Raw genomic sequence first — 12543 nt, forward strand, 5'->3', positions numbered from 1 at the left:
CTGAATTGTAAAATGGAAATTTGAATATTCAGTTTGAGCAGGAAGTTGGACTAGGTGATTTCCTGAGGTCCCCGCTAACCTGAATTTTCTGACATTTCTACTTGCTTAGAGACACATAAGGATAACTGTGAAAGGCACTCAGCCATTACAGGGTTAATTACTGGTGAAAATCTCAAGGAAGTATCTAACATTTTCAAGTTTTTAATGTACAGCTTTTTACTAGATATATATGGGGGAAAAAATGGTGTCAAAATGCTCATGAACTCTGTGGTTTTCACAAGTGTCATCTATGAGAGCAAGAGGAAAACGATGGTCATCCTGTTCTGGGTAATGTAGCAGAACTTGCTGGTTTATGTTGGTTTTTAGATAGCAAGCAAACCAAAAAACAACAAAGCATCCAGTATTTTTTAAGTGACAATATAAACTCAGAAGGTGTTTCACTGAATACTATGTGCAAGTCAATTTACCAGGCAGGTTAAGGAAAAAAAATCTCTTCAGATAGACTGATGGCAACACCAAATCATGAACAACAAAAAGAAACAGCACTTGTCATCTTGCAACATAGAATACCCAATTTGTGGTCATTTTCCCCACCGTGAATAGAAGTGAGTCTGTTTAGCATTACTGGACATGGGTTATTTTATATTAATGTTCAGCATTTCCTAGAGGAGTCATTCCTTTTCTTTCTCAAAGCAGTGAAGTCCTTGCCCAAAATGCAAGATTCTTTAGATTACTGAGATTCTCAAGATTATGACCCAGCTGTATGCCTATACCAGGATGTAATGGAACTTAAGATACTACATTCCCTCTATGCAGTGTAAGTCACATTCACGACTATAAAGTGGTTGCAGGTATGACACTAAAAAATAATAATTAAAAAATGGTATCAGGTAGGATGATTCTGTGTCTAATTTAGAAGATTACATCTTGGGGTTAAGCTGGGTCAACAATCTCGTTCTGTTAAGACATGCCCTCTTCTGAGAGTAACTTGGCTGCATCACATTCTAAAGGCACAAACATTGCAAAAGCAATACAAAGTCCTACACTGCAGATGGCCTCAGTTTCTGCTAGTACTGCTTTCAGTTTTCTAGCTCACCTCTCAAATAGTGGAGCTGTGATTGATTTTGGACTGCCTCTACACAAATACTTGTCTTATCATTTCACAGTATTGCTTACCAAACTTACCTCTAACATCCCATTAAAAATAAAACATTAAAACAGCAAGCAGAAAAAAAGATTAAAGAAAACACACAAAAAAGCCAACTGTCCTTACCTTGCTGGAGGCACATCAATATTTGAAGAAACAACCTTGCGCTTCTGTTCCAGAAGGCAAACAGAACGAGTGTTTTCCTTCTCATACTCATGAGCTCTGTTTGGTTTTTTGGTCTCTGCTGTTTTTAAATCTTCCTCCTTTGTGGTGAACAGGAGAAACTGCTGGTCTGGCAGTTTTTGACTGACGTCATATTTTACATCCTCCTGCTGAAATGCAGGAAAGGTCATTTCACGCTTGATGCTGGCTGCCTGTAAAATTGAAAGCAATTAGTAAATTTTCCTCTAATTCTCCAAAAATATAAGGGGGGGGGGGGGTGGGGTGTGTGTGTGACACAATGGGATGGACACGACACACAACTCAATACCCACAGGCATTTACTTCTAATTAGTTCTTTGAATCAGAGAATACCATTTCTTTGCCCTTCATAAAGTCTAAACCTGCCATTAATTTCTCAACAGTGTTGAAGACTAAGCAGAAAAATAAGCAATTATTTTCCATTTGATAAAGCAAGCAGTTACCTCTTATTGTTAAATCAAAAAGGTATTTGAAGTATCAGAAACCCCAGAATATATACATTGAATGTATACACATCTGTGCTGCATAACTACACAAAATAAATGCCGGCTGCCCTCCTCCTAAAACTCCAGGAAAAGTCAGAATCCAGATAAAAGGCAATAAAGAAAGCAAAGCTCTTCTGCCAGTCACTTACTGGATTCTTTAACAGCTGCATTTGTAAATACAGGTTTCTCCAGGAGCAGAAAAATTGTTCACTATGATCCAACTCAGGTGCCAGAAGGCAAGGGGGAGGAAGATACACCAGCTGGAGGAGCCCATCCAGCAATGAGGAGCACCGACACAGACAAGAGCAGTGTCAGGTTGTCTCTTCGGCTGCCAGCACTTCCCAGATCTTCAGGTCTGCTGCTTCCCATAAACAGAGACTTCCTTAGCAAACAGGTCTCTTAACAAATACACTACCTCTCTGGAATACTACGCATTGGTGTTTATAAACTAAACTCTTGCAAGGTTGCAGTGAAGAGCATGGAAAACCAACAGAACCAAGCCACTCCGTCTTCCCAAAAAGCAAAACAAAGCCCAGGACCTAAACTCTTCTCTGGAATGCCATTCCCTGGCCAACTATGCTGAGATAGGTCACAGGAACAGACTATCTTGCAGACTGTCATGAGTCGCTCATTCTGCTGTACAGCAACCAAACTCCTCCAGACCCTCAGCTTGCTAGCTTCCTCATGCCCCTGCCTGCCAGAAACACCCGCTAACAGAGTTATTTCTAGATATCTGTGCTTTTAAGATCAGGAGCTTTAACTGCTAACTTGTGGTAAGTCCAAGAGATGTACCAGGGAGGCAACCCGAACAGCCACACACAATACGACCCAACAAAATAGATGCTTGTCCCACTGTGAGCAGAGGTACTTCCATGACACATGCACCATCTTGGAGAAGTCCAGACACCTAGGACTGGCAAACTGGACTTGTAGATGCCTGTACATTATTGCTGATCTTTACAGTGGAGAGATCGAGGATGTGTTGCCCTCAGAAAGTACCCCCACCAATAAGCTGAAATTCCCTGTGTATACTCTTTCCCTGTACTCCTTTTCATCATCCAAAAAGTTTACCAATATATGTGTATATGTTTACACATAAAAATGTATAAAAATATGGTCCTCTCTCCACATACCTCCCTGTTTCTAGCTTTCAGACCTTGGCAGGTATAGAAACAGCACAAGCAATTTTAAGTTCACAGGAAAGACAACCTTGCCAAGGTAATTTTGTTTTGTTCGGTAAAGTATGTAACATTGCTAACTTATAAATACTTCAGACCAATTGTCTTATTCTAGTGTTTCCACAGAAACATTTTAGACATTGCTTAAAGAACAAAACTAGAACTGTTCCTTTATGAATGTAAACAGTAGAAAGAATTAGTCATTTTACACATCTTCACACACAAATAGATGACACATTACCAAGAAAATCTGCCTGGAAGACAAAACAATCACCATGTGATCACACAAAATTAGGAGAAAACTTATAAACAACATAAATTTAATTCTGATTTAAGGATTATTTTATAAAAATATTCTTAGGTTTACAGTAAGCCTGTTTTTTAGGGTCTGAGGATCTTAGCAGATGCTGAGTTCCCTTCAATTTTCAACAGAATTGACTTAGAAGTGACACACTAAAGCAAAAAACACCCCCCAAAACCTGAAAATAGCCACATTCTGATATCAAGCCCTTAGAAATGATATAATGCAAATGAAGGTACCTACAAGACTCGAATTCTATCCATTCCGTTGCCATATGGTCTTGCATTGCATAACCACGCATCATTTCCTCCCTCCCTAGGGTTTCCACCTTATCCAGTGCAGAGGATGGTGCTGAGCAGGGCATGAGCAGCTACATGTGCTGTGCTTGGCAGGGTGCTGGTGTGCGCATGTATGAGGCAGGACCCAGCAGTTTCCTCCTTGCTCTGCACAGCCCATAGTGGAGAAAGCCCTGAGAGCACAGGGGCAGCCTCCCTTATTTCCTACTCTCCAATGCTAAACTGAACACAGTATTCATCAGGATGATTTGATTTTTTTTTAACCCAATAGATCCATGATTTTACCAAAGGAAAAAAAAAAAACAATCCGAAAAAAAACCAAACAACAAAACAACCAAAACCCCTTCAATTTATGGAACTATAATATCTTATTCAGTTTCAGCAAACATATTGTGCCATACACTATCAAGTTTTCTTTACAGACCTAAACAGTGATGACAAAAGGTCGCAGGCTCAGACTGCAGCTGTACAAATAAAACCTAACCGTAAAGAGCAGAATACTTGTACTGTGATACCATATAACCTATTCACATACAGTTCAAATATAGTCAAATAACAGCTTCGTTTTCATATGTCAATATGCCATAATTAACAGCCAGCCCCATGCAAGCATACGGAAGTGACTATAACCACAGAAGCAAGTGCTTAGTCAAAGCCAAACAGTCCCAGGTCCACTGGCTAAAATGGCCAAAAATAGCAGAAGACCAAATCCAATGCTCAGACTAACTCTCCTCTAGTCCTTCAGTTTTCAACAGATGTTTGGAAATATTAATCTCCTTCTAAACTTTCCCTTGAGAGCAACTGCAGATAAAGAATCTTTTCTGCTTCAAAAGCAGGTGATCACGAGAGAAAGCCATGAGCTTCCCTTGGGGGCCACTCTCTTGTGGCATTCTCCTGCTGTACAGGCAATTTTTCTGTTTTAATTCATCCATGTCTACAGGAGCCATTTCCACTTGAGACACCTGCCCTAAACTGAAGGATACAGGGTCTTTTGCTGAAAACCCAATCACCTACACAAGCCGACATTGATGTGCAGAGTGCCAAAGGCCACAGACTGATCATTTCTTGGCAAACACACTGATTAACCATCAGGACCCTGCTGCTTTCAAGCTCTGCTTCAACATCACTTACAGTTCTGAAAAACATGGACAATTTCCAGTATATTTTTCCTGTAACTGTTCTACAATAACCAAGCAGGAATTATTATTTTTCCCCTGACAGATCCTTCACACTCTTTTAACCACTTTGAGGCTTGTGGTGTTGTAAGTCCATAGCATGTTTCATCAGAAATTTTGTGGAAGGTCTAGTCCAAAGAGAAGCAGCCTGTCTTGCAGACAGCCAGATGTTAACACTGTAACTTCAATTTAATTCAGCTTACTTCAAATACTTCACATTTCTCTCCCTTGTTGTTCTCAAACTCCACTTTTATCCTGTGTGCTTCTGGTTTGGCTTTTCTTACATCTCTGTATTTGCCACCTTACTGCCTTCAGCATCAACTGCTGATAAAAACACATCCAGTTTTTTCCAGACACTTAGATTGTCACTCATATAAACCATTCTGTAATAGGCTAACAGTTTTTCTATGCAATTCATTGCATATTTTCACCCTTAAGCCATCAGCAACCTTCAACTTAATTTCAACCGAGTCATTTGCAACCTGGCCACAGGCAACTGACATCACTTGGAAGTTCAGTCACAGAAACAGGAGTTACAAACCACGTCCAGATTTTAAAAACTAGCTTTGTTCCTGTCTGCAGATACCCTCATCTGCCTTTGACAACTTCTCTCCATAACCACCTGTGCAAGGGAAACTTTTGATATGTCTCTGCTTGGAAACAACAGCTCAGTATTACATGCACCTTCCCTGCTGGAGCTCTGCTCTGGCACTGCCCCACACCTGGGGGCTGATCTGGCTTTACTTGTTCCACTGCTTTTCAGCCACCACCAGCCTTCCCACCCGCTCTCCTCTGACTTTTCAACACCTAATAGTGCAAACATGTCAAAAACTTCTTCAAAGGCACAAGCTGGGTCACAGAATGGAGAGCCATGAAGATGATGAGAGGGCTGGAGCACATCTCCTGTGAAGACAGGCTGAGAGAGTTCTGCTTGTTCAGCCTGGAGAAGTGGCTCCGGGGAGACCCTATAAGCATCCTTCCAGTACCTAAAGAGGCCTACAAGAAAGCTGGAGAAGGACTTTTCACAAGAGTATGTAGTGATAGGACAAGGGGGAATGCCTTTAAACTGACAGAGGGGAGATTTAGATTAGATATTAGGAAGAAATTCTTCACTGTGAGGGTGGTGAGGTATTGGAACAGGTTGCCCAGAGAAGCTGTGGCTGCCCCATCCCTGGCAGTGTTCAAGGCCAGGTTGGACAGGGCTTGGAGCGATCTGGTCTAGTGGAAGGTGTCCCTGCCCATGGCAAGGGGGTCAGAACTAGATGATCTTAAGGTCACTTGCAGCCCAAACCATTCTATGAATTGTGAGTCCTTGGCCAATGTACACTATTGACACCATGCAACTGTTAAAAAAGACACAGTTCAGGATAAGGATTTAAGATTTCCATCTGATTTACTATGTAACCAGTTGGTCTAATTCTATCCAAAAAACTCTTTTGATTAAACACCAATTAAAAAAACACCAATAGCTACAAGCCAGTTTAGCACCAGCCAACGTGCTGGATAACTGCTGGTTTGTATAAACATTTTTTTCTTTCTGACTTTGTGACCAACTCTTTCCATTTTCTGAAATAGATGTAAGCATGCTAAATGTTAGGGACTGCCAATAAACCTTCCATCTGTTAAGAAAACAAAAGTCACAGGATTTTATTTTTTTTTCTTCTTAAACAAGGCTTTTGCAATGTTTTTATCCACTACAGAACAAACATGCAGCTCAAAAAAAAGCAAAAGAAGGAATCAACATATTCCAGCCTAGTGTATTAATGTAAAACAAGAATTAAATGCGTCTATTTAACATGATACACATTTTAAATCTTCAGCCAAAACAAGAGCTTAATAACTGCAAGGCTCTTTTCAGGCCAGCCTGAACAGCTAGGCTATGCTCTAGGGACAGAGATAAGCCATGTTTCTGAACAAGAAAGAAATCAGGAGTAAAGTTCACAGCAAAATATGACAAGCAGCAATGAGAAAGACTGAACTTATTACCAAGATAACATCACACAAGTAAAAAGTATTTAAATTAAATCCACAGACGGACAAATGGTTTTGTTTATTCTTACTACTTTGTACAGTATTTCCAGTTCAAGTTCCCGTAACAGAGCTTTTTTCTGTAAAATGGCTCTAATTTTTGCCATCCCAAAACAGCGTCCTCACTGGACGGAAAGAATGCACTGAATTTCCATTTTGCCAGAAATCCCTATTCATACTGGAATACAAAGAGATAAGACAGATTCTCGTAATGATGCTTGGAAATAATATGCCCTGAATTTCAATGTATTATTACATTTTCGAGTATACTTTGCATTTAATTACTCGCTTCACCGGCAGTTGCTTATTACGCATAAACCATGTCAATCTAATCACTCTAAGCATTTGTAAACTGCTGCTCTCTAACAATATGGAAGATAATTCATTTTAAGGTCACTGTAAGACATCTTTATAATGTATAATATGCACTATTCTACAGTAATGTAGTATTTATTTTCAACCAGGCTAGGACAAAGTCCCTATCTTCACCATTTGACTGAGTATACAAAACTACCCATAGAATATATTTTCTAGTTATTAAAATACAAATTTAAACATATATGTTGCCTGGATCCAAAATACAGTGTAAGGCGCCAAGAACTGGAGTCAGCTAGAATCACAGAATCATAGAATAGTTAGGGTTGGAAAGGACCTCAAGATCATCTAGTTCCAACCCCCCTGCCGTGGGCAGGGACACCTCACACTAAACTGTATCACCCAAGGCTTCATCCAACCTGGCCTTAAACACTGCCAGGGATGAAGCATTCACAACCTCCCTGGGCAACCCATTCAAGTGCCTCACCACCCTAACAGTAAAGAATTTCCTTCTTATATCCAATCTAAACTTCCCCTGTTTAAGTTCTAACCCGTGACCCCTTATCCTGTCACTACAGTCCCTAATGAAGAGTCCCTCCCCAGCACGCCTATAGACCCCTTTCAGATACTGGAAGGCTGCTAGGAGGTCTCCACGCAGCCTTCTCTTCTCCAGGCTGAACAGCCCCAACTTCCTCAGCCTGTCTTCATAGGGGAGGTGCTCCAGTCCCCTGATCATCCTCGTGCCCTTCTCTGGACTTGTTCCAACAGTTCCATGTCCTTTTTTATGCTGAGGACACCAGAACTGCACACAATACTCCAGGTGAGGTCCCACAAGCATGTTGAGGTCCCTCTGGATGGCATTCCTTCCCTCCAGGGTATCAACCGAACCACGCAGCTTGGTGTCATCGGCAAACTTGCTGAGGGCGCACTCAATCCCACTGTCCATGTCAGCAACAAAGATGTTAACAAAAAACTTCAACCTTTTTCATCATCAGGTGTATGTCAGTGTTTATGAAGCCAAATACAACTTATCTCCAAAAAACCATGTGCCCCAGTACCAGCCTAAGGTGCTACTGAAATATAGAGCATCTATCCAGATAAATGACAGAAACTTTCAGTCCCACATGTGAAATTCAGTACCCATAGAGATACCTGTTGAATGCCAAATAAAACAATAACCAACTTGTGACATCCGAAATTCTGCACTAACTGGCACAAGAAGCATATGTGTTATTAAAACTGGACAGAGAGGTGTTACTCATATTAGAGGGGGAGACAGTGAGGAACACTGGGAAGCTACAGTACTTCCCATACACTGTTGTCGGATCTAAACAAAAATGATTCAGAGATATTTGAGCCTTTCTCTCTCTACAACATGAACATGAAGGGATAAAGATGTGAAAGTATGGCAACTCCCTTTCTCATCCCATATATACCCATAGCAAGTTCCTTGCAGAAAAGTACATGACATGACTTCTAAGATAATCAGACACCAATCAGTAGCAATTAGAAATATTAATATTACTTAGTGAATGTGTGCATCTTCAAAATTTGCTTGCAATGTTTAAGTCTCACAGAAATAAATCCTTGCTCTGTGTTCTGTATATGCTGCACATGCAAGTGGATAACTTGCAGTCACTGCTCGGCGAAACTGGCTAGCTGGTTCAAATGGACAACAGCCCACAGTCATGGCATCTCTGTAAGGATCTCAGCAGAAGTGCTTCAGCCCTGTTTTCATTTTCTTAAATAAAAGAAGCTCCTGAGAAACACAATGCCTAGAAACATAAAAATTAAGAAACCATCTTGGAGAGCCTTAAACAGAAGAAAAGTGGAGGTTCATAGTTGCAAAAAAAACGGGTTCATTTTTCATTTAGCAGTTCTGTTGCTGCATTTCAAGGTTTTCTAAACACACTCACCATCAAGAACTCAGGTACTCCACCAGGCTAAAAAGGGCTTTGCTGGCCAGGAATGGGCACCCGTAATTGCCTTCCCAACTACTGATTTCACAAACAGTGAGTTTAGAATGAACTAAAACAATTATCACATTTTCTTGCAGCAACCTACATGCCTGGCTGTGCAAGCAGGAAGGGAACTGCCAGGAAGGTAGCTTCCCTCACCTCTCCTGCAGCAAAAGCAGTGTGAAGTGTGCCCAGTGCCACTGAGGCTAGCTGCAGCCATGCACAGCACATGAGAGAGACTGGAAATGTGCTCTGGGCTGGACAACAAGCACTGAATGCCAGAAGTTGGGAGGTACACCTGGAGATTGCTGGCCACCTCTGGTAAAACTTAAAAAACCTGGAATTGGAAATAAAAACAAGCATGCTAATGCAGGGTAGCAGGGAAGTTCAAACAAACTTTTTTGTTCTTATTTCTACCACATTAATGGTTGTAATTAATGGCCTTCTATGATGGGGCTACAGAACTTATGGACAGGGGTAGAGCAGTTGATGTCATCTACCTGGACTTGTGTGAAGCATTCGACACTGTCCCACACAACATCCTTGTCTCTAAATTGGAGAAACATCAGTTTGATAGGTGGACCCCTCGGTGGATAAAGAACTGGCTGGATGGCTGCACACAAAGAGCTGTGGTCAATGGCTCAATATCCAGCTGGAGACCAGTAACGAGTGGTGTCCCTCAGGGATCGGTGTTGTGACAGGTCTTGTTCAACACCTTTGTCGGCGACATGGACAGTGGGATTGAGTGCGCCCTCAGCAAGTTTGCCGATGACACCAAGCAGTGTAGTTCGGTTGATATGCTGGAAGGAAAAGAATGCCATCCAGAGGGACCTCGACACACTTGTGAGGTGGGCTGATGCCAACCTCATGAAGTTTAACCATGACAAGTGCAAGGTCCTACACCTCCGTCGGAGCAATCCCAGGCACAGCTACAGACTGGGCAGAGAAGAGATTCAGAGCAGTCCTGCAGAGAAGGACTTGGGGGTGTTGGTTGATGAGAAAATGAACATGAGCTGGCAGCGTGCGCTTGCAGCCCAGAAAGGCAACCGTATCCTGGGCTGCATCAAAAGGAGCGAGACCAGCAGGTCGAAGGAGGTGATCCTGCCCCTCTACTCTGCCCTCGTGAGACCTCACTTGGAGTATTGTGTGCAGTTCTGGTGTCCTCAGCATAAAAAAGGACATGGAACTGTTGGAACAAGTCCAGAGAAGGGCACGAGGATGATCAGGGGACTGGAGCACCTCCCGTATGAAGACAGGCTGAGGAAGTTGGGGCTGTTCAACCTGGAGAAGAGATGGCTGTGTGGAGACCTCACAGCAGCCTTCCAGCATCTGAAAGGGGGCCTATAGGGATGCTGGGGAGGGACTCTTCATTAGGGACTGTAGTGACAGGACAAGGGGTAACGGGTTAAAACTTAAACAGGGGAAGTTTAGATTGGATATAAGGAGGAAATTCTTTACTGTTAGGGTGGTGAGGCACTGGAATAGGTTGCCCAGGGAGGTTGTGAATGCTCCATCCCTGGCAGTGTCCAAGACCAGGTTGGACGAGGCCCTGGGTGACATGATTTAGCATAAGGTGTCCCTGCCCACAGCAGGAGGGGTTGAACTAGATGATCTTAAGGTCCTTTACAACCCTAATTATTCTATGATTCTATTCTAATTACAAGCTGTAATTAATACGTGCCATCAAATCAGGTGTTCTACTCTACTGTCCTTGTGTATGGACTATCTCATGGACATACCAAACAAACAGAAATATCGATCTATTCTTTATTTACCAAATTTCATGTGCAAATAAAATATCTTTCATTTCTACTATTTTGAGTTCATTGCTGAAGATCTACTTGTTTCTCTTTTCCTTTGCTCAGGGGGTTGGGAACAGTAAGGACAGCAGCAGCTCAAAGCAGAATGGAGAAATACCATCACTTCTATCATCTTATTCAGGATCAAGCAAGCAGAGTTTCCCAAAAAACAGACCATGCAAGAGGCAGTGGGGAACTCCCCACACTTTGAAGATTTTGGAAATGCTGACTCACTGTTCCTCAGTAAGAAACACTTGATCACTTCATCTGCATTTGAAAGCCCCCCTCCTCTGCCTATACAGAGACATATAGTGAAGTATGTCCAGTGAAAAGAAAAACATATTAGCTTTACTTTCAAGACTTCTTGCAAATAAGGTACAGACGGGTGTGAGATTTCTAAGGTCAGAAGCAATTGTCTGACTTTGGAAGCAGACAGCTGAGATAAGATGCTGAATATCCTACATCTCTTAAAAGGTTATTGAAATGTAAACCTTAACATCCTGGGAATAAAGAGACTTTGCTCTTTTTCATTTGTTTTTGTTTTCTTTTTCATGATTGGATTTCACTGAAATTATACCAAGGCAGTTCACAGACGTATCCAACTGTTGTAACTTTGGAATTAAATAGGCACTGTGAATGACAGCTTGAAGGGGCAGTGCTGATCCCTGAAGCTGAGAGCCTAGGGGAACTATTACAAGATCAGAATCAAGCACACATCCTTATCTCCTCTAATTGATTCCAAGCCTGGAAGTAGAAAGCATGGTCCTCCAGAGGAGATGAACAAGCAAGGAGTGTTGCACTCAGACAAGAGATTCTCCCAAGTCTATGTTTGGCTCCAGACAAAAACATTTAACAGTTTTCCTGTTCAGAGTGGGAGAGATGCCAAAAAAAGAGTTTATTTTGGGATCTGACTAAGCAGAGTAATACCACAGAGTTTCATCTCCTTATCCCCTGGAAGCAATGGAGTAACACTAGCAGAAACCTGCAGAGGCCAAACATGATCTCTTTCTCCTCAGCCACTCCCGAAACCAGCCCTCTATTAAACCACTATAGGGATGCAACCACATTGCATGGCAGAAGGGCCTTCACAAAGAACCCGAACAACCAAATGGCTGCTATCCTCCAAAGGAGGAAGGCTTGCTCCTTTTCTCGCCTTCCTTTTCCTCTCTATGCATGCCTTAGCTGTGATATCCCATCTTTTCCTCTGCACTATTAAGATGATTGACAAGCCCTTCCTTGGGTCACCTTACTGAAGTTACAGGTTCTACAGACTCTTTGCTGCAAGTGTTTCCCACTGTTTCTCATTTTTCTGCTTTTTCTATACAGCTCTGTAAGCCAGAGGAGCACTGCAACTTCAGCTGGGCCAGGATTTCATGGAAATCTGATTCTTTATGTTTTGCAAAAGCATAAAAAAAAATAAAAATCTGTATTTTTATGCAAAGTTCAGGCAACAGAAGTTGTTCAGTTTCCTGTCTTCATTAGTTTTGTTGTCAAACAACAAATACCACCCACACATGTACTTTTCAATACAATGAGACAAATGTCAATGCAATCATCATTTTTGAAAGTTTGGCAAGGTGCCAGAGCAGTGAAAGTGATCCCATCACAGACTGTTCAGTAACAGCAATAACATTAAATTCCTACATGCTCTGTTCAGCAA

At 41.8% G+C, this 12543-nt stretch overlaps 1 protein-coding gene across 1 annotated transcript in view; it reads right to left on the reverse strand.

Annotated features, from left to right (window-relative positions):
• The window catches only part of ZNF704 (zinc finger protein 704), a 101242-nt gene that overhangs the window by 80425 nt on the left and 8274 nt on the right, over window positions 1-12543 (reverse strand). Inside the window, exon 2 of the mRNA XM_062641555.1 lies at window positions 1274-1521. Coding sequence (XP_062497539.1) covers window positions 1274-1521 — 248 coding nt within the window. The remainder of the gene's footprint in view (window positions 1-1273; window positions 1522-12543) is intronic.

This window comes from Pezoporus occidentalis, unplaced genomic scaffold (assembly GCF_034315485.1).
Source record: "Pezoporus occidentalis ecotype Australia unplaced genomic scaffold, CSIRO_AGI_Poc_V1 ctg69, whole genome shotgun sequence".
NCBI classification, from domain to species: domain Eukaryota; kingdom Metazoa; phylum Chordata; class Aves; order Psittaciformes; family Psittacidae; genus Pezoporus; species Pezoporus occidentalis.